Raw genomic sequence first — 23,418 nt, forward strand, 5'->3', positions numbered from 1 at the left:
GACCATGTCATTAAGTCGCTGAGACTCCAACCTGTACAAAGATCATGAAATAATAATTTTAAAAAAATATTGTTTAATGAATTCAAAAAATTATTTGGAAATTTGCAATATTTTAAGTTTTAAGTTTAACCTGTTGCGTTTCTTGTTGTGTATTTTTTCAAATACAGTCTAGTTGCGCTCGCATCCTGAGGAGCTACATGTTTGGCGAGGATTCGAATGGAAATCTTTTGCAGAAGGGGTACCCTAGCACCATATATTCTCCACCATGCATCTACAACAAAATTACATATAAAATTTTAAATAAACATAAGAAAAAAATGAAATTTGAAAGTTGAAGCAAAATATGAAGTTATGAACTTGAAGAGACAATGAAATTTGAAACAAACTAAAAAATCACTGGCATTTTAGTCGTCCTATCAGTCGCAGCCACATCAAAGCCAAATGTGCCACCTGCCATCATGTATGTCTCAATTTCTTTGGAGATTTCTATACGTTCTGCTGGAGATCGCACCATCATTTGAACACAAGTTAAGAATCCATCCATGATCTCAACATCAAATATGAACCACATGGGTAAGAAAATGCGGGGTTCAGGTACATCCCTTTAGCATGAATGGGACGACGGAGTGTGTTGTTCCATTGTTCATCAATCACTTCCCATAGGAGGAGTTGTCTCTGAAACCCCTCATCTCCCTTATCATCATAGTAGGTCCGAATGGATTCTTTGGCCCTGTCCATGGCCTCACACAAATAGCCCATTGCGGGCTTCTCACCATCAACTAATCGAAGAACCTTTACCAAAGGTTCAGTAACGGTGCACACCTCTTGCACTCCCGCCCAGAAGTCTTCTTGGTATGAAACTAATTTGCATATGGCCTCTCCCTTTGGTTTGCAGCTCATTGTCAAAGCACACCACTCCTCTAAAAGAAACATTCTCTTCACATCCCACATAGAATTCAAGAGGGATTGAAGAAATATGAAACTGGTGGCAAACCGTATAATGGCGGGGTGCACCAACTCTTTGTTGTTGGTGAATTTTCTCATCAAGCTAAGCATAAATGTATGATTATATATAAATTTTGTAATGTTTTTTGATGATTCAACAATATCATTGACAAAAGAAATTTTCTCTATGTCCTCCAACATCAAATCAATACAATGTGCAGCACAAGGTGTCCAGAATAAAGTAGGATGCCTTCCATAAGCATCCTGCCAACAGCAACATAATTTGCAACATTGTTCATTATGTCTTGGACAACATGTTCTGCACCCACCTCCAAAATAAACACATCCAACAAATCACAAAGTTTTTGCATCTTTGATATGTGAAGATGCATCAACAGATTTCATAAACATTGTCCCCTTGGGACAACTAACCAAGAAGTTTATAAGGGTTCTCCCTTTTTGGTCGGTCCAACCATCTGACATCACAGTGCATCCTGTTTGTGTCCATGATGCCCTAAACTTCTCCAATCTTTTGGTGCAGTCAACCTTTTCATTTTTGAAGAATCTGGCCTCTAAAATCATCATAAGAAGGGATTTTGTACCCTGGGCCAACAATTGCAATAGCATCAACAACAGGCTGGAAAAATGGATTATTCCTTGCAACGCTGAAAGGAATATCACTCCAAAGGAAAAAATTGGCCAACAACTTGTCAGCTTGTTCTTTCTCAATTTTTTTAAGCATTGAAGTGATAGATGGTTGAACTAGGCATGGTTCTAGGAACAAAAAATGATGAGGCAGCTACTGGGTTGGTTTTAGATATTGATGCTGAAGTAGAACCAGTGCCACTTCCTTGTTCACCTGAGCCTAACACAGTCTTTGTTAGTTGCTTCTTCATTTCTGCTTTGGCCTCTCTATTGTGCTCTAAATTTTCCAATAATTTCATGGCTTTTCAAATGATTTCCAGATTTGTATTTTTGCAAGGCCTTACATCAAATCTAGGGATTTGTGCAAGGTGATACTTCAATCTATAAACCCCCCCGACATATGCTGCCCACACAACTTGTAAGATAAGATAAGATAAGATAAGATAATTTTATTAATGTCCAACAAATGACCATAATAGGTCAAGGGAACTGTCGGTTACAATGATTACATCATGCCAAGCCAGTGGACCAAACAGTCCCCTTTAACATTTCTTTTAAAAAGCAGAAAACACATGTAAATGTAGAAGCTGAAGCTCGCAGCTTTGAAACAAAGCACTGTGATGAAGCAGAGAAAGAGAAGAAGAAGAAGGAAAAAGTGGGGGAAGGAGTCCCCTGTCCAATTCCTACTCCTAACATCCAAGGCCGAGAGAAGAAAACTGAGAGAAGCTTGTCAAAGTCTGCTGTCTTGTGGGCATACTAGGCTATTGCTGCTGTCGCCTAGAGGTTCTAGGGCGCCTCCAAGGGGTGGATCCAATCCTGGAGCGCTGGTGTAGTCTAGTGGGTCACCCCCCCCGGGACCGCACTGATCTGGTCCTAGTGTCTGTGGGTCGGTCAATGGTTCTTTTGGTGCCCCACACTGATGGTAGCGCCTTAAAGAAGTCCTTGATCTTCTGCGTGGTGTTCGATCTGGTCGGGGGTTGAAGAAAACAGGCCTGAAATCTGAAGACCTCCTAGAGATAAAGTGAAAGGCATCTTAGATCAACATATATGAGGAAGCTGGTCAAGTTTATTCTAACAAACCTCCATCAGGTTCACCAAATTCCCGCAGAGGGTCCAATTTCCTTGGCATGTTTGTAACTTGGTTGAACTCTTGACTATTGAGTTTTAAATTTGTAAGATGAAGTTTGAACTTTGAACTTTGAAGCTGAATGGTGAACCTATGGCAAAATAAGGATTACAAGTTACAAAAATTTAAAAAAATTACATACATGAGTAACATTACAAACACCTAGAATTTTTAACAATTTAACAAACAAAAACTCCATCAAATCAATTCAAAAATATTTGATAAACAATTGGTTATCCAGATTCCAAACCCAACCAAAAACATAAAAAAGAGCAAAACAAAGTTACAAAACACATAAATTTGGTGCCCATACCGGTTTGCTGGAGAAAATTCCTCTCCTCCTTAGCTCTCAATTTGTTTTTCTCCTCCAATCAACTCCCAATCGACCAAGGTTTTTCTCCTAGGTCACTCCCAAACCACGTTGCTGCCGCTGTTTGTCCAAATGAATTTTAAAAAATCATTTTTTGGTCTTATAAACCCGCTATCCACTAGCCTAGCGATAACTATGCATCGAATCACGATTTTTTTGTTTTTATCACGATTATTTTAAAAACTCCCTATTTTTCGTAAAAAAATCGTGAAAAAAAAACCGTTAAAAAATTGGGCAATAAAATCGGGGAAAACTAAAAATCGCGATTTTATCTTGATTTTCGCATCACTGATTTAACTAGTCTCGGTCTTCATAATTGTATATGAGTCATGACTTATTGTATTTGTCAAAAGAAAAAGAGAAAAATTATTTTATTATGAAATGGGTTTCTTTCCCATTGGTTATTTGTCCTAGGCCAAGGCAACCATTGAGTGCTCTAGGGTTGTGAAGAAGAGTCAAAGTCAAGGTCATGATGTAAAGTCCCTTGGAGGGATTATGTATCAAAGAAAGGAAATATACTTTATGTAAAAAAAAAAAATTGGTCTAGAAGCTACCAAAAGGACAAGTCAGCCAACCCTACAAATCGACCTAGAAGAGGCCTAATATAGTCCTTAAGACAGGGTTTGCTCTGCGACAAACATCTTCACTTCATCTCCTCTAGCTTCTGTTGTTGAAATTTAACTAGTGTCTGTCTTCATAATTGTATGAGTCATGACTTATTGTATTTGTCAAAAGAAAAAGACAGAAATTATTTGCAAAAAGAAAATTATTTTATTATGAAATGGGTTTCTTGCCCATTGGTTATTTTTCCTAGGTCAAAGCATCCATTGAGTGCTCTAGGGTTGTGAAGAAGAGTCAAAGTCAAGGTCATGATGTGAAGTCCCTTGGATGGCTCATGTATCAAAGAAAGGAAATATGCTTTATGTAAAAAAAATTGGTCTAGAAGCTACCAAAAGGACAAGTCAGTGAACCCCACAAATTGGCCTAGAACAGGCCTAATATAGCCCAAAAGGAGAAGCTTGACCTCATTAGTGAGATACATCATACATCAAGTCCTCTGATTTGATCAAGAGCGAGAAAGAGGAGCGAAGTAGCCAAGAGGGAAGTGAAGAAAAAGGAGGGACAACATTTTCTGTGTTTGGCATGTCTACAACTCATACATGTAAGTTTCTTGAAGTAGATTAGGATTTCCTCAAAACTAAATTTGTAGAGAATTCATTGGGGGGTGGCTGACTTGTCTTTTGGTGGTTGGTCTGTTGATTTTTGGTATCATCGAATGTGCTCCAAGCCTCAAAATTTGCAGGGAGGCTAGACACATGTATTCTAGAATACCTGAAATTGTTTTGGGAAATTCCACCCAAAGACAGTTTTATTAAAATAATTAATTATTTTTAATGTGTGCCTAAGTCTAAACTTAGGAACTTAAAATAATTAAAGGGTATTAATTAAACTGGGGGTGAAACTTTTACAAGAAGACGAGGATCAAGTCGAAATGATCTAAGCCATTGATTAGAATCTAATCTAGGTTGTTGATTACACAACTGGAAGATTATAAGGACTTTGATGGGCATTTGGAAGACACATCGAGTGAGAGATGAAAGATCAATTTTCTTAAGAAAGCAGCGCAATAGTTGCCGGAGTAGTGGTCAAAGTGATTTCTTGCAGTGAGGGCAAGGACAGTTTCTGAAGGAAGAATTCTTGATTTGGGGATACATCACAAAGGAGGCAGAGAGATATCTAGAAGAGGCAGCGCAGAGCCATGCTGGGCAACATAGGGCCACGCTGAGGCAGTGTAGAGCCTGAGAGGAGATCTGAAATTTGCTGGAGAATCGGGCTCCAGAGCCAGAAGCCGAGGTGTGAGACTGGGAGGGCAGAAAGTCGAAGTTCTAGAGGCAAATCGATCAGCCTGAAGGAGTGATGCAATTCCTAGAAGCTATGATGCAGAGCAACGCAGTGATTGTGCAGAGGCAGCTAGGGGTTAGCCATTCAGTGGTTGGATTAGTACTGGATCGCTAGTGATAGTATGAGGTATATCTCACTCATCTCTCTGTCAGTCAGATTCTCTGTATTGGATAGCCAACAAGGCATCCAAAGATTGTATTCAGAAACTACTGCATAATTATACAAACTGTCAGCTACTGCACTGGTTTTCCCGCTTTGTGTTTCTCTGGGGACATTTGTCCAAAAACAATGATGTCACTTATGTTGTGTATTTATTCTTGCTCAGTTCTTTTTTCTGCATATTATTTAATTAGTGAAGGCTGCAATGTATTGGCTTCAATATTTACTGTAGAACACAACAAATAATTTGTTCAGTTACGGGAAGAGCCAAACATTGAAGAGAAGGAGGGAGATCGAAGTGTTGCGTAGGCAGAAAATCGAATCCCTAGAGGGATTGCGCAGTCCAGGCCAGGAGGTCAAGGTTCTCAAGGAAGATCTCTCTCTGAGTGAGTTGACAGAGGTAAGATTTCCAGATCGAGATTTGTCAGTGACAGAGGGATCAACGCAACAGAAGCTTTAGTGTAGAGCAGTCTTCAGGTGAGACACAATTTTCTGCAGCAGTTGATGAGACAGAAGAACCTTAGAAGAAGGAAGGAGACATTTTTGAGGGACTTTCTTCCTCAGAGAATTCCTAGCCAAGGAATTCGATTTCTCAATTGCTGGGCAACAATAGAAAGGGGCAGATCTACTAACTCCAACAAGGAGTGCGTAGGCCAGCCTAGGAGTAGCGTAGAGGAGAAAGGAGGCAGTTCGACATTTTGTTGGCAGAAATGGTAGCTAATGCGCTAAGAGATCAAGATCGGTTGGACGGGGCATGCAACTATGTGATTTGGAAACCTAGGATCTCCTGCCTTCTGGATGAGCATAATCTCAAAGCCTATGTCGAAAGTGTGGTAGCTAAACCTATAGATGCGGATCCACTCAAGAAGTACAAGGCTGAAATGGCAAAGGCCAAGTGCTTGATCCTTGATGGAGTGAGGGATCATATAGTATGTCACATTGTTGGCAAAGGGACTGCCAAGGAGATGTGGGATGCCTTGGCTACATTGTATCAGGGATCTTCCAAGCAGCAAAAGATGTACTTGGAGGAGAAGATGAGATCCGCAAGGATGTAGAAGGGGGAACACATTGATCTGTTCCTAGCAAAGCTTGAGGAAGTCCGAGATTCGTTGGCAGCTGTAGGATCAACATCTCAACCTATCGAGATGGCGATGTTGGCCTTAAATTCAGTCTCAGAAGAATGGCAAGTGTTTGTCTAGAGTATCCTGGGCAGAGAGAGATTGCCGGATTGGGAAGGGATGTGGGCTACTCTTCAGCAGGAAGAGATGAGGCGAGACTTGGTCAAGTGCAAACTTGATGGCAGCAGCAGCAGTGGGTCGAAGCCCAAGGAGGAGGAAGAGAATGCAACCCTTGCATCAAAGGGGCAGCAGGAGCAACGAAAGTGCAAGGAGGACATCTTTCTGCTGTGGTGAATTTGGTCACTACGCTACATAGTGTCCTCTCAAGAAGAAAGACAAAGACAAGAAGCATGATCTAAAGGCTGCTACCACAAAGATTGAGGTGGGGTGATCTATTACTGTAGTTTGAAAAAATTGCAGATGGGCAGGATCCTTGAGGAGTCCACCTCTTGGATAAATACCTTGCTACGGGAGCCCATATCAGAAGTAGCTAGATGGACCGGTGTCAGTTGGTGCAGAGGAGTGCCAGAGTGACAATTGCAGTGGCTAAGAGTGCCATAGACTAAGTAGCGCAGAACAGAGTTGGTAGTTGTGCAGTTGGCAAAGTGCAGAGTCAGTAGCAACGCAGAGGCTTCAGAGGGTCAGCGCAGAGACTAGCAACAGTCACAACTCCAACAACAGATGCATCATACTAAACACTTGTTCAGTAATTTTGGATGCTTTTCCATTGCTAATGCAGTAGCAGCAGCAGCTGGAGAAGGTTGCACTGTTGGCAGTTGTAGGGCCAACAACAACACAGATGCAGAATCTGTGAGGATTGCAGTATAGATGCAACGTTGGTAGTGGCAGGGTTAGTAGCAGTACAAATGCAACATTTGCATAGTAGTTGGTGGGCAGAGATGTCAGACATCAGCAGCGCAAAGGGAGATGTTACAAAGTCAGGGTGATGCTTCAGCAGGTTGCATTACTAGAGCACATTCCTCGCTAAGAGGGAGTGTTGATTTTTGGTAGCATCGAATGTGCTCCAATCCTCAAAATGTGCAGGGATGCTAGGACACATGTATTCTAGAATACCCGGAAATCGTTTTGGGAAATTCCACCCGGAGATAGTTTTATTAAAATAATTAATTATTCTTAATGGGTGCCTAAGTCTAAACTTGGGAAATTAAAATAATTAAAGGTTATTAATTAAACTGGGGGTGAAACTTCTAGAAGAAGATGAGGAACAAGTCGAAATGATCTGAGCCATTGATTAGAATCTAATCTGGGCTGTTGATTGCTCAACTAGAAGATTATAAGGAGTTCAATGGGCATTTGAAAGACACATCGAGTGAGAGATCAAAGATCGTTTTTCTCAAGAGAGCATCGTAGCAGTTGCCAGAGAAGTGATGAAAGTGGTTTCTTGCAGTGAGGTGCAGGGATAGTTTCCTTAAGGAAAAATTCCTATTTCGAGGATACATCGCAGAGGAGGCAGAGAGATATCCAGAAGAAGCAGTGCAAAGCCACACTGGGTAGTGTAGGTCCACGTTGAGGCAGCGCAGAGCCTGAGAGGAGATCCAAAATTTATTGGAGAATCGAGTTCCAGAGCCAGAAGACGAGGTGTGAGACTAGGAGGGTAAAAAGTCGAAGTTCCGGAGGCAAATTGATTAGCCTAAAGGAGTGACGTAGTTCCCAGAAGCTGTGGCGCAAAGCAGCATAGCGATTATGTAGAGGTAGCTAGGGGCTAGCCATTCAGTGGTTGGATCAGTATTGGATCGCGAGTGATAGTGTGAGATATATCTCACTCATCTCTTTATCAGTCAGATTCTCTGTATTGGATAGCCAGGAAGGCATCCAAATATTGTATTCAAAAACTATTGCATTATATAAACCCTTAGCTGCTACACCGCTTTTCCTGCATTGGGTTTTTCCTAGGACATTTGTCCAAAAACAATGGTGTCACCTGTGTTGTGTATTTCTTCTTGCTCAGTTATTGTTTCCACATATTATTTAATTATTGAAGGTTGTAGTGTATTGGTTTCGATATTTACCGTAGAACACAGTAAATAATTTGTTCAGTTACTTAACAAATAGAAGAAACTTAATCAGTTGCTGCAGTAGTGATTCAAGGATTCCGAATTTTCACATGGTCTTGGGTCAAGGTCTTGGAAGTCTTCATTGAATTGATTCTATAAGGAGTTTCTGGGTTTTCCCCTTGTGGGTTTTGTCTTGGCTTAGAGCTTATTTCTGGTGTCCTCTTTGTTTGCATCATGATCTTCTTACCGGCATCTGTCTTGATGATGAACAAAACAACATAATAATATTGATGCACTAATCTAATATCACAAGAAAGTGTCAAAGTTATAGATAAATCAATTTTAAATACCCTAACTACTCTGCTCTAGATTTCTCAACATGGTATTAGAACTAGGGCTTTGAAGGAAGGACAAAGAAGAAGATCTAAAGGGCTTCAAGACAAACAAAAAATTCTTATCATCTAGGATTGTGCTCCTAGAAGGTGAAAATCAAAATCCTGGGCAATCTAAAAGGTCCTAATTACAGTAACTAGGCCGTAGATCTCCTCATTGATGGCGAAGAAATATTTTGAAGGATAGAGGCACTGTTTTTGAAAAACGAAAAGCAAAGAAGTTAGCTCTCCATAGACCGAACCTATCTAGTTGAATATCGAAGTCCTGGGCATCTTTCTTAATGATTTAGAATCACTCTAGAAGGGTTCGAATTTCAGTGTAATTTTAGAAGTCCAAAATCTCTGGTATGTATACATAACTCAGTGACCATACTCCTTGTAGACAAACGAAGTATATTTACTTGCAAAAGGTTCAAGGCCGAGTTTGTCAGGGGTATTATAGGCCTTGTTGAAAGCTCGTTCTGAGCATAAGTCTTGTTGAAAGAGGATCGAGACCTATTCTATATACCTGTGCATAAAGGAAACCCTAGTATGAGTTTATGAAAAGACATTAGGCCTATCAAGCTACAGTTATCTTGTAAGCAACAGAATCAAGCAAAATCTGAGTCGGAGAAGTGACTATTGTCACCTTAGAAAGAGGGAGCCGAGACCTCCTCTACAAGTGCATCTTGGGATCTCTACCTCAATTATCAAAAGGCCAAAAGACCCGTGCAAAGTCAAAAATTTTCACTCATCTATAGTCATAATTTCGCAAGCCTATACAGTGGCATTGGAACCATAAAGTGATAAATGATCTGTGCATAACTGTAGTAGTATAGAAGACGAGTTTGATATTAATAAGCTCCACTGTTCTGAGCATATATATACACAAAATTCAAGCCTAGACAACGACAGTAAGCCAACTTGTGGAGCTTCTTCATTTGACATTGAAAAGGTATATCTACAACATTTTCTCTTGAAATATGTTGTGGTATTTTCTTGTGTCAAGTAAACTCTTTGAAGTAATTCAGAACTTGTGAAGAAGTCTTATCAAAAGATTTACATCAAGAGCAACAATCAAGTGTCTATCTTGGAAGCCATAGTCCTAGGGCCCAATCTTTAATAAGGAAGCTACATTTATAAATTGAGGGTTTGATTGTTGACATTGAAAGAAGTCTAGACTTATAAGCTACATGCAGTGAGTAAGGCCACTATATTGGAACAGTGACATCAAGGACTTCTCCTTAGAGTCTATGAAAAGAAGTTTTTGTTTTGTTGGCAGTGATTGAAGCATTAAAAGTTAGTTAACATCTTGATAAAAGAAGACTTCAAGGAATTCTTGTTCCATCTTGGGAAAGGGATATCTTTGCATCAAAAGGGAAGTCTATAGCAGTCAATTCTTTGGGACCTATGGAGCACAAAGTAACAACAACATATAGATCCTGAAGTAATTTTGAAAAAAGAAGCACTTTAAGGGCTGTCTTATCTCAAGTAAGGAATTGATCTTTCTTTTATGTCTAAAGCATCCAATATGTATTCGTTCTGCAAGGAGAGCAACAAGCTCGATGGGACCTCTAACTACCAAGGGTGGGAGAAGAGGATTGACCTTATTCTCCTTGAGAATGATGTCATGGATTACGTAAAAAGCAATATTACAGAACCAGATAAGAAGGATGCCAATGAGTGGAATAAATATTTCAAAAGTGAGATATGAACTCAAAGGATCTTTGATTGAATCAATCAAAGATCATCTCATACCATATGTGGCAGAGCTAAACAAGGCCAAGGACATCTATAACAGATTGAATAAACTATACTCAGTGAGCACCTTAGGTCAAAAAATTGCCTTGAGAAGCAGATTGTACAAAATAAGGACACCATTTGAAGAATACATTGCAACTCATATTGTGAAGATGTCTCAGTTAAGAGATCAACTGCATTCCCTTGGAGAGACAATTTCTGATGACTCCAGAATGGAATTTGTTTGTGACCAGCATATACTCGAGAAAGGAGACTTCCAACTTTGATGAAATTTGGTCTCAATGTGTAATGGAATAATCCCAATTGAAGGCCAAGGAGGAAACTGATCCTCTTGGAAAATCTCAAGCATATGCAGCAAGGATGAGGACTTTGAACAAAGGAAAGATGGGAAGGTCTCGTTTGAGGAAGAAGCATGATGTGTCAAACATAAGATGCTTTGAATGTAATGAGCTTGGTCACTACAGGAGGGATTGCCTAAAACTCCCAAAGGAATCTAATCAAAAGAAAGGTACAAAGAGGAAGGATGGAGCCCATGCAACTGAAGAAGTCAATGAGCCTGAGAAGAAGAAGCTGAAAGAAGAAGATCCTAGGGATCTCTTCTTCTGAAATAACTCCATCCTGATGATTTTTGTACAGTTAGAGAGGGCATGTAGTTGCCTTAATAAAATGCATAACATCATGGTTAACAACGTTTAAAAGAATTCATTGTACATATATTCATTGGTAGCAGTCATCTAGCAGATACAGTGATCACGTAGCGGCTGGTTAATGGTATGAAAGAATCATTGATGTCATGGAGTGATTTGTTCATCTTGGGAAGAATGACCATGATGGTATCACTGTTACTCTCTAAGACTTGAAGCAAGCTTCCTAGAAGTTTGCTAATATAGTTGCAACATAATGAAGTCCTATCTTCAAGATGGGGAGCAATTTGAAGAAAACTAGATGACCAACTGAAGTAAGAGGTATGAATGTTGTTGAAATTCTTATTTGATTTAGTTAACCTATGTTTTTAGTCTGCAGGAAGAGCAGGATAAAAAAATATGCCTGGTTCCATTAGCATGTTTTGAATTTGTTTGGGCTCTTTCCGTTGAAGACATGTTGGTAGTAATCAACATTCGATATGATATGAAAGACTGCCGACTTTAGAGGAAGCTACAAAATCCCTGACAAGATGACCTGATGCAAGGATGAGTCTTCTTGATGATTGGATAAGAGTATTGATGAAGACAGGGCATGGCATAGGCTATTATAAACTGATGACTCCAATGGTTCGATATAGTTTTGCTACCAAAAGAAGATGCTTTGCAGGAAGATTTAGTGACTGAGATTCAATTGCAGAAATTGAGTGGATGACTTTGGCAGTCTAAGTCCAAAGGACATATATCATTGACAGGAAAAGTAGCAGGTTGCAGATGGTTCGATGATCATGTCTTGGTAGATCACTTTCTTGATGCTTAGAGGGAGCTATGTTTAAGCTCCATAGTGACTGGTTTGTGAATACACAAGAAGTAAAGATTGATGATACGGAAAGTGATGGCTTGTCCCTACGAGAAGTTGTGAAAGAAGATGGCTCCATGATGTGCATAGAAGTTGATGATGCCTACAAGTCGCTAATAATACCATGATCTCCACGAAAGAATAAACAATTGATATTGGAAGCAAGTCCCTAGTTGAGAGGGAGCTTGGATATACCTTTCATGTGTAAAGGAATGAGTAGATCCTCCCTGGTTGAGAGGGAGAGATAGACACATCATTTTTGTCTTCGCATAAATGAACAAAGAATGGAGGATTGGGTAAGCATTTGAGACCGATACTTCTTGGGGATAGAAGTAGTCTTGGGAACCGATACTCTTTGATGATGAGGTTGGGCATCCAAAAGCAAGAATAGTCGAAGAGGAGATTCCTTGAGGATGTGTAATTCCAAGAGGGGAATGGTCCTAAAAGGACATACCTTGTGAACAACCGAATGGGGTATGTGCCTTGAGAGACAATGATAAAGGTGTCTATAAATCATTGTCTCCCCAACATTGTGCTCTAATCTAGTGGAGAGATAGAGCTTGTTAGTCAAGGCCTTGCTATGTTGACAATGTTAGTTGTATATTGATCATAATGTTGATGCTCAAGATGACTTACCAATCCGACTCTTCTTATAAGAATAATTCAATGGAAGCATTGTCCTTGTACCTTTGGTCAATTATGAATACCTCCCTAGTTAAGAGGGAGTGTTGAAATGTAACTAGTGTCGGTCTTCATAATTGTATATGAGTCATGACTTATTGTATTTGTTAAAAGAAAAAGAGAAAGAAATTATTTGTAAAAATAAAGTTATTTTATTATGAAATGGTTTTCTTGCCCATTGGTTACATGTCCTGGGTCAAAGCACCCATTGAGCGCTCTAGGGTTGTGAAGAAGAGTCAGAGTCAAGGTCATGGTGTAAAGTCCCTTGGATGGCTCATGTATCAGAGAAAGGAAGTATACTTTATGTAAAAAAAAATTGGTCTAGAAGCTACCAAAAGGACAAGTCGGCCAGCCCTACAAATCGGCCTAGAAGAGGCCTAATACAGCCCTCAAGAAGCCTATAAAAGGAGAAGCTTGACCTCATTAGTGAGATACATGATACATCAAGTCTTCTGATCTGATTAAGAGCGAGAAAGAGGAGTGAAGTAGCCAAGAGGTATGAAATTTTTTTTGTTTGGCATCTCTACAGCTCACACATGCGAGTTTCTTGAAGAACACTAGGGTTTCCTCATAACTGAATTTGCAAAGAATTCATTGGGGGATGGCTAACTTGTCTTTTGGTGGTTGGTCTTGGGTCAAGATTTTGGAAGTCTTCATTGAATTGGTTCGATAAGGAGTTTCTGGATTTTCCTCTTGTGGGTTTTACCCTGGCTTGGAGCCTATTTCTGGTGTTCTCTTTGTTTGCATTATGATCTTCTTACTGTTATTTGTCTTGACAATGAATAGAACAACACAATAATATTGATGCACTAATCCAATATCACAAGAAAGTGTCAATGTTATAGAGAAATCAATTTTAAATACCCTAACTACTCTGCCCTAGATTTCTCAACATCTGTTTCCTTATGATCAACTTATCTTCAACTTCAAAGGTAAGCTAATGCACCCCCTTCCAATTATCTTCACTCTCATTAGCCACCATTGGATTTTCTCTCCATCGAGTGCTCCCCAAGGCTTCCAAGCATGCAAATAATTTAAGTTTTGCACATCCTTTCTAAGCTCGTTCTTATCTCTGCAGAGCCTTCTCCTACCTCCTTTGACTCATGCACTTTCTTTTTGTGCTATATGTTATCCTCACTTTCTTTCAATCTTATTTACAGAGCTGGGAAACATCTACATAGTCACCAGATTGGGGTTGTCCTTATTGTAGGTTTTTCCTGTTTTTCTACCATATGATGCAGCTACAAGCTGTCTATCTCAGAGTGCATGAGTATAAACCATTGAAACAACAAGCTTTTTAAGGAAATATAACATAACATAATTCTTTATTATTGGAACTTAGCAAACTAAAAAACCAAAATAGAGCTATTCTATTTATTACATCACTCCAAGCTCAACTTCATCATATATATTTTCCCAAACTTCACATTAGATCATTTTGACTTCTACTCTTGTGCCAATGCTAATCTTGATCTCCATGTCAAAATCCACAATCCCAAAAAGCTCTCTAAACTGGCAGTGACACTTGAACTTGAGATCTTCTTCTTTGTTCTCCTTTGTTGAAAGATCTGTGTCTATATTTCAAATCTCCTTGTGATCCCCTTCTCATCTGCCTGAATCACTTCCTCACTTGAGCTATCTGAAGCTGCCAACTTTTGAGCTATTCCAAGATGTCCGCAAATCAATTCAGATGTTCCTTTGGTAGTCCATGAACCTCCAAGGAATCTGCTAGTTGTACATGTCAACTGGGTCCATATCATCACTGAATGATCATAGTTGACCATGTCAACCAAGACGACATCACTAAAAAACCTCCTGGATTTATCACTGGTTCTATGGATTGTGGTTCCTTTGCCCTTTGTTCAACAATAGGACCTATTACTGGAATTTAACAAACTAGAAATTTGGAATGGTAATAGTTTTGGGTTATCTGGGATGATATATACCCCAGGGATGCTCTTGTATCACATTGTTATGGAAGTATCATGCTTGTGTTATCGGATCCACAGAGTCTTGATGCTGGATTTGCAGATCCACATTTCAGATATGGATACAAATATAAATCCACCCAGATCTGTGTAGGATCTACCGCTTAAATGAATCATTCAAACTCAGAACTAGTTCCCATGCTACTGAAACAGACCTTGTGCTAGCTAGCACTTACACGCTGGATCCCAAGCAAATAACATTAGAGTTTTTGGCTTATTCTTTAAATTTTTAAAGGATATTTTCCACCTATTTGAAAGCCTAAAGAGAAAATACTCTATTTGGATGTTCACTTAGAGTATTTATTAGTAATTTGTAGGTTGTGTAGTTGTATAAGTATGTTATTAATTACTTATAGGTTGTATAGCACATGATAATGCTAGTTGGAAAGGTCTGGCACATCAAAATTTTAATTTTCAATTTTTCATAATGCTAACAAGAAATCTTTGAAACAAAAATCTTTGAAACAATCCATTAATAATAATATATAGTGTACAAATGATGGCAGTGTCAATAATATTTTAATTAGATCAATCCCATACAACTCTAGGTGAAGAGTCCATTATGAATATAATTTATGTAAAAGTAATAAATATAGATAATAAATAATAAACATATTAAATATAAATAAGTAATGTTAAACAAACAGGAATGTCTCTATAGACATGACTCTTCGTGAAAGGGTACTTTTTTACTATATATATAGAGCCTTCATTTCCAGTTGTATAATCATCATTCTTATTCATACATTTTAATATATATTCTTGTATCCTTAATGGAGATCTTTATATTCCAAGTCTTTTGGAGTAGTTAACAGGAAGTACGAACTTTGTTCACTTCATTTGGTATCAGAGCAGTTCGATTCTTTGGCTGCTTCACCATTGCACAAAGCTTGTTCTCCGATCTAGGTCTTTGGCCATCAAAATTCGTCAACTTCGTTGCCGTTGAAGTGTTTCACTACAAGCTTTTGCAGGGTCTTTAATTCGCTAGTTGATCTTTGGTCATAAAAAAAAATTATAAAAAAAAGAGACAAGAAAAAAATATAAGTAAATAAATTAAAAAAAGAAGAAGAAGAAAAAGTAAAAAATAAAAGAACATAAAAAATCAAATTATATAAAAAAAATTCAAAAAAAAAATTAAAAACAAATAACAATAAAAATTATTTAAAAAAATTAAATATAAAAAATAAAAAATAAAAAATAAAAATCAAAGAAAACACAAATATATATATATATATATATCAAATTAAATTACCTGTCAGACGACGCCGCCCACCGAAGGGGCCACTGCCAACATCCACAACTCTGTTAGACAATGAATTTGCCACTACACATTTCCGCTTGTAGCACATGCTCCATGCTGACCTCGCTGCCACTCCTCCCTAACAGACCTCCCCTGTCCGCTGTTGCCTTCCATCACCTCCCTCCGCTCCTATTCTGTTGACTGTCGTTGCCCACACAACCTGCACCACCATCACGACTACCATCTGCCATTGTGTCAGTCCGTTCACCTCCCTCCGCCTTCCCTGCCTGCCATCTTACCTTTCCCCTGTCGACCACTTCAACCCAGCCATCGATCAACAGAACGTCTTTCGTCGCTGTGCCATTATTCCACGCTCGACCTTATATCTTGGACTGTCTCCACTACTATGACCCATCACTTTGTCTGCCACCGTAACTACATCGAATCACACCGCCATCCAACCAATATCTTCTGCCAATTTGCTGTTATCCGTCAACGCTACTCAAGCCATTGTTTAATCCACCATCGCAACCGTCGAACCTTCGAGCCACCGTTTCATAATTGGACCATAACTTTAACAAAGATATATAAATCAGTCATATATAACTCACTTTATATAGTGGTTATATAAAATATATATAAATTACTTCATAATTTAAAAAAAAATCAAGTCATTAAAATTTCGAGTTTTGAATTAGGAAAAAGGTTGTTCGAAGTTATCCAATAGTTGAAGGGTACTAATATTAAGGGAAGGGTGAAATTGAAGAAAGTTCATCTCGAGAAGCAAAAAGGAGCCTAATATAGAAATGAAGGCCGAAAGATTTCCAGAGACTAAATAGAACTATGCCTCAGTGCTATTTAGAATTAAAGGGTTTATTGTGGAAAAGATGTTATTATCGCTATCTCGCCAGCGGAAAGTAAAAATTATATAAAACCTAAAATTGCAAACCAATTAGTAATTCCCGAGTCAAATATAATTGAAAAATTTGACTATTTTAACAACAAAATATATGACATAACCAATTTACAATTAAATGTTGGATATTATATATTCGTATCACAATTCTCAGTTCAAACCCTATGGAACAATCAAGGTGACATTATTTTAGGTTCACCCTAGATGGAAACCCTTGGTTCCTTCATCCTGAATACGAAAAAGAAATTTTTGACATTTTCTTACAAAAAGAAAAAAAATAACACTACAAGATGTAATTGTGAAGCCAAATTCAGTAACACCAGAAGACATCCAAGATATTTCAAAAGTAATTTTTCAAGAAGGTAAAAAAGTATTACAAAATATGCAAAATGAAATTCACAAAATCACTACTGATAGAAATGAAGAAGTCTTGCGACTTAAGAATCATAGTAAAAAATTACTAACACAAATTAAAAAGCTTAAGAAGGACAAGAAGTCATTAAAAGACAAGTTAGAATAGTGTCTTCAAAAGGAAGTATCGAAGTTGCCAGTCGTAACATCTCCAGTTGAAGATAAGGGAACTAATACTGATCCAATCAATATCACAACTCAAGAAGAGGACAAACTAGATGAAGTAAAGATGTACTTAGAAGTTGCAGCACCAACAACAAAAGATTCAAGTGAAGATCCATAAATTAACCATTCAACTTCCATCACTAAAGGAAATTAGGTGCTTCAAATAAATCAGGAAAACAACACAAACATGATAAGGGAAAATCAAATCACTAGAATTCCTTATCGACATCTGAATCACGAGAGTAGACAACTCAATCAAGTTACATATTTAGAACAGAAACAACAAACTGATGTTCCAAAGAATATTAATGTCACTGCAATCCATTCATGTGATAACAATTCCTTACAAATTTCCAGTCACTGCAAGATTCAACAAAAGATTAATTTAGGATGGTCTAATCCCTTCTTAGTGTGACAATTTTGTTTGTCACTTAGAGGATCATATCAATTTGTATCGACAAAGATGATTGTTTCGAGATGAGAATACTTTCGTAGTAGAAAAACATATCAAGCAGAAGACATTCGTAGCAGAAAAAAAGATCAAACCCTTTCATCAACAAGCTTTGAAGACAACTTTTTGAAGAGGAAGACAATGTTATGAATATAATTATGTAAAAGTGATAAATATAGATAATAAATAATAAACATAATAATATATAAATAAGTAATAATTAGTTAAACAAAGAGGCATGTCTTTATAGACATGACTCTTCGTGAAAGGGTTCTTCTTGACTATATATATAGGATCCTCATTCCCAATTGTATAATCATCATTCTTATTCATACATTTTAATATATATTCTTGTATTCTCAATGGAGATCTTTATATTCCAAGTCTTCTAGAGTAGTTAATAGGAAGTATGAACTTTGTTCGCTTCAAAGTCCTTTTAGAACAACATGATGCATAGACTATAACATGTTCTCAAACAGTGTACAATATTCATTTGCCATTGTAACTAATGGGGACTTTTAGATTTAAAGGCAAATTTCAAAGATGATGACAGGTTGATCATGACGTAGAGTTGAAATATTCAAATGATGAGCATGCAGACCCATTTTTGGACATGTAATCAGTCTTACTCCACATTATCATATCAATAGAGTGATCATTGATGAGATGCTCAATTTTGTATTTATAGTTATCTTTTTTGTATAAAGCATGATGCATCACGATTTCAGTCTTCAGATTTATAAATTATCTAATGATTTCAGTTCTAATGTTGTGATTCATGAATCATTTTGATTTTTAACTTTGAATATATTTTTTTAAATTAAAAAAATGTTATTATATTTTATGTATGTCTCATTTGCCCACCGTATCTGGATCCTGGCTTTTCAAAAATCTGGTGGATCGGTATCTGAATCTATCTGTTTCCGTTTCCTGGTAACTTAGTGTCTTGCCCATTTTCAGTTGTGTAAAACAGTGCTATTTAAAGTCAGTCTCGAAGTGCCTCTGTTTTGCAACTCTAGACTTTTGCATGCTTTAAAATGTGTAGCCTGATGACTTCGAGCTTGTGAAAAATGATGTATTAAATTAATCAACTAGTTATGTGGCCGTACAAAACGTGACATATTTCCCATTATCTTCCCTCTTGCATTTATGCTTACAACCAATTACAAGTGAACTCATTTTTCTTCGGCTCGCAGGACCTCGCAGAATACAAACAGAGAGTTCGGCAACAGGCAAAGCAATACCCACCTCCGGAATGATGTTTTTCTATGGAGTGACAACGGCCAGACAATACCCTTCGCCAGTATGATGGATTTGCATTTTTAGTTCAATCTTAAAAGCCAGAATAGTTTAATGGGGAATCAGGTGGTCTGCGCACTGTCTACTTTAAAGCTTACTGAAGTGAATGCAATGTTCTATTAAAAAAATATTTAAGTGATCTGTATCATATAGATGTTTTTTTTTTTTGGGTCGGCTGTGTAGGTTCCCTCCAATTGTGTACTGCTGAACTCAATAAATATAATTCGGAGAGGGTTATTGAATCTCATATTGTTGTTTTTGTTTCTTAACATGTTCATTTTACGCTCGGATCTTAACTTATTTTCTATTAGGATTTTGACAGAATATATTGTTCTGTGGGATTCCAAACCCGGACCTTTTCATAGTTTTCGTTTCTTTGTCTGCATAGAGTGATTTGTCTACTGCAAAATTCATCCGCAAGTTCTCCTCTTGAGAGTGTTATTTGTATTTGCCTGCTTTCTATCGGTTCTATTCCTAGGTTACTTCTAACTTTAATGTCTCAGCACTGAAAGTATCAAATTCTTGTTAACTGTAATTATCATTGTTAATGCTTGCAAATGAAAATGAAAGAACTTGGGAAGTCTTTCAGTTCTTATGATGTGTATTAAATAATTTTTATGAATGCTCTCCTTATATTGCTGTGGCCATTACAATGATTATTTGTGTAGTGTATAATCAAGGTTTTGTTGAAGTTTCCCAAGGGCCTTTATTGTTCGCATATTGTTCCGTGGGATTCCAAACCCGGACCTTTTCATAATTTTCGTCTCTTTTGTCTGCATAGAGTGATTTGTCTACTGCAAAATTCATCCGCAAGTTCTCTTGAAAGTGTTATTTGTATTTGCCTGCTTTCTATCGGTTCTATTCCTAGGTTACTTTTAACTTTAATGTCTCAGCACTCGAAGTATCAAATGCTTGTTAACTGTAATTATCATTGTTAATGCTTGCAAATGAAAATGAAAGAACTTGGAAAGTCTTTCAGTTGTTATGATGTGTATTAAATAATTTTTATGAATGCTCTCCTTATATTGCTGTGGCCATTACAATGATTATTTGTGTAGTGTATACTCATGGTTTTGTTGAAGTTTCTCAAGGGCCTTTATTGTTCGCTTGTGCTTAGTTCTCATGGTTCTGATTCTAGTTTTAGGTTGTCAAGTATCTACTTATAACTGATATATTCTTTCTGTAACTTTGGTCCAAATTTGAAGCATCATTGGTGATGAGGTTGACGAATTCATTTCAGTTAATCCAGATGCATGTCTCTGACTTACCAAGGTGTGGGCTTTTTCACTACTTGTGCTTCTAACAAATTAAAAAACAGAAAGAATCAATACAACTTTATTTTCTCGGAAAAGGTCTTTATTATCTGCATTTCTATTATGAGGATATGTCTTGTATTTCATGCTACTATATGGTTGCATTAGTCTATACTCTATTCTATTAATGATGCAATCAGTGAAGCACAACCCTTATAAGACCCTTCAAGACTCGCGGGTCTTGATGAGTCATATGCCAAAACAAGTCACTCTCATAGAACCCGCACATAAGACCCTTACCCACGTTGACTCGCATAAGACTCACGTTGACCTGTTGACTCACATACGACTCGTATGAAACTCGTCCCTAGCAGCGAATTTCATTTTTTTGGGAGATCAGGCGGAGGGAAAGGTAAAATGGAGGGAATTTGTATTTTGCTGAGTCTTATACAGGTCGTTCTCGATTCTTATACGAGTCGCTGAGTCAATAGCCAGACTAGTCTTATACGAATACGAGTCGTGCAACGTTGCATGCAATACCTTGTTTATTTTTTTAATGTTTTACATGCTGGTAAGAAGAGGAAGCATACTTTAAAAGGAGATTTCTAGAATATAATGTCTTTTGTCAAGGTGTTCTGCACTCGTATATTTGTATTTTCTTCTGTTTTTCTTTAAATGTTGGCTGGGAGCATTTTCAAAGATGAATAAATCCACAACCTGGTGTGTATTTCTTTTTGTAAAGCTGGATGGAAAATGTCTTAAGACCATCAGATATTGACTGATGGTTATGAAGCTCTAATGTGGATTCATCAATCAAAAAATCAACCTACAATGGGCAAAGTATTGCAATTTGTGAGATTATCAAATATTAGCTGAATCTACATATTTGTTTTATCCAGTTTTAGGAAAGCAGTTATATTCTCAACCGTGGGATTTCTGAAGTCGATTTCCCTTCTTGCATTTTGCTTATGATTTATTGATAAATATCTTGTTAAATAACACGTGCACTTGAAGAAAGGAAAGAGGGGATAGGGAATTGATGTTATAGGAAGTTGGTAAAGTTAGATAAAAGTAAGAATTGAAATACTTTAAATGTACGTGGATGATATGCATCTTTGTATTAATGTAATTTAGAAATTATGTTTTCAGTCTTATAAGACCTTGATATGATTGATGGAAAATGATAATCTAGGGGCTTCAAATATGATTTATAGTTAATAAACAAGTTTGAACTATATTGAGTGCTGCTGTTTGCTGTAATTATTTGATTCATTTTTTTCTTCGTTCCAAAGAGAAAAAAGAGGAAGTCACCGTTACTTGAAATAAAAGGATCATATTTTGTACATTCCTAATGTTACAGGGGCAGTGGTATGATCCGACAGCCAGAATATGGAATGTAGGGACGAAAAACAAAAACCTCTGTATATTTCAAAATTCAGATAGAAAGACAAGCTTGAAAGCTGGAAACCGTAAACTGTTTTTGACTAGGTCTAAAAAGCTGAATGAAAATTTAACAAAAAATTGCATACATGAAAACCAATAGAAGGTTAAGGTCTGACGGAGCCATCCGCCTAGATGGGAGGACTTCATCAGCCACATCTCTCGCTACTCTCAATGAGAGAGAAACTGGTTTTGTTGCATGCCTGATTTGATAGATCATCTGCCTCGTAGTTATGTTCTTTGTACATATTGAAGAGAAAGTGGCTTTAAGCCCTCTGCAAGTTGTAAGCTGCTATATAGTCCGAGTCCTGAAACTTCACTGTATCCTCATCCCCATTAGCCTGACCACCACTAATTTTGACTCCCGATGGATATTCAGATCACTACTTCCTCCCTTTCAATAGTCATTAAGATGGTAACTGCAATTATTTCTGCTTAATTGTATGTACCATTTCCCAAACGACATTGAAAACTGATTTTATATGAATCTGAGAAATGCAGTATCCCATCTGCCCCACATTTGTCTGGTGAATTGTTGGCTTGTCTGTTGAAAAAACCAGAATGGCTTTTGGTGATGCTCCCTTGGTTCTCTACCATCCTTTGCTTCCTTTTCACCTGAAATTTCTCATAGCTTAGATTGACCCCTTCCAATTTATAGAAAGTTTGAATGGGCACTCTCTCTTTTCTTTGAAACAAAGCTTCATTTCTGGTTAATGGTGTTCACTACTCACCTTGTGATCATCCAGTCAAGACTTCTAAGCCTCCTCTAATGTTTCCAATTCTCATTTACCTTTCCGTCCTGTTAAACCTTACCTTTCCATCCTGTTAAACGTTGGACTGCATTCCATAGCTCTTTCATAATATGGCAATGTGCAAAAATATGATTTATACTTTGATTACTTTCCTTGTATTGTTGGAAACACTGAGAGGGAGGTGAATTAATATTTCTCTTCAATCAGTTAATTTTTACGTTACATAGCAATAATTTGCATTCACATTAGATCATAACACAAGTCAACACCATTCAACAAATCATAGAATCAAATACAGTAGATGCAAGAGATTTTAGGTGGAAACCTTTCCGAGAGAAAAACCACTGAACACTTCTTAATATTTGTCTTTAATAATTTACATCAATTACAAAGCTTCAACTTCCAAGATTTCTAGCTCCAACTAAAAGAGGCTCCAACCCCCTGATTTTTAGGCTCCAACATGAAGGATGCTCCAATGCCCTAGTTTACCAGCCCAACCTGGAAGGACTTTGCAACACTCTAGTTTACATGCTCCAACTTGAAGGATGCTCAAATGCCCCGTTTACTAGCTCCAACTGGAAGAACACTCCAACACCTTGGCTTTATCAGCGCCCACTGAAAGGACACTTCAACACCTTGCGCATGCTCCAACCTACCCTAACACCACCTACCACTCTAATGAGTCGTCAGACCACGTTTCACAATTTTCAAAATGGATCTGGCTGTGCTCGATAATCAATACAAAATAATATGTAATGCAATCTCTTGTTAAACAAATATGCTTGTACATCAAACCCTAGCATCAATGGACTCTGCTTCTGTATCAAACCCTATCTGAACAAACAACTCTGCCAAGTGCACCGTCATAATCAAACTTTCCCAACAAATGTTGCATTTGAAACCCTAGCTC

The 23,418-nt window shown here is 37.7% G+C and overlaps 1 protein-coding gene across 1 annotated transcript in view; it reads left to right on the forward strand.

Annotated features, from left to right (window-relative positions):
• Positions 1 to 19,646, forward strand: part of LOC149254236 (SUMO-conjugating enzyme SCE1-like) — a 267,342-nt gene extending 247,696 nt beyond the window's left edge. The window contains exon 5 of the mRNA XM_089457008.1: positions 18,961 to 19,646. Within this exon, the coding sequence (XP_089313134.1) occupies positions 18,961 to 19,023 (63 nt within the window). The 3' untranslated portion in view covers positions 19,024 to 19,646. The remainder of the gene's footprint in view (positions 1 to 18,960) is intronic.
• The last annotated feature ends 3,772 nt before the right edge of the window (positions 19,647 to 23,418 follow it).

This window comes from Pinus tabuliformis, chromosome 7, assembly GCF_031772625.1.
Source record: "Pinus tabuliformis cultivar Carrire ecotype Pingquan chromosome 7, CPIR1, whole genome shotgun sequence".
Taxonomy (NCBI): Eukaryota; Viridiplantae; Streptophyta; class Pinopsida; order Pinales; family Pinaceae; genus Pinus; species Pinus tabuliformis.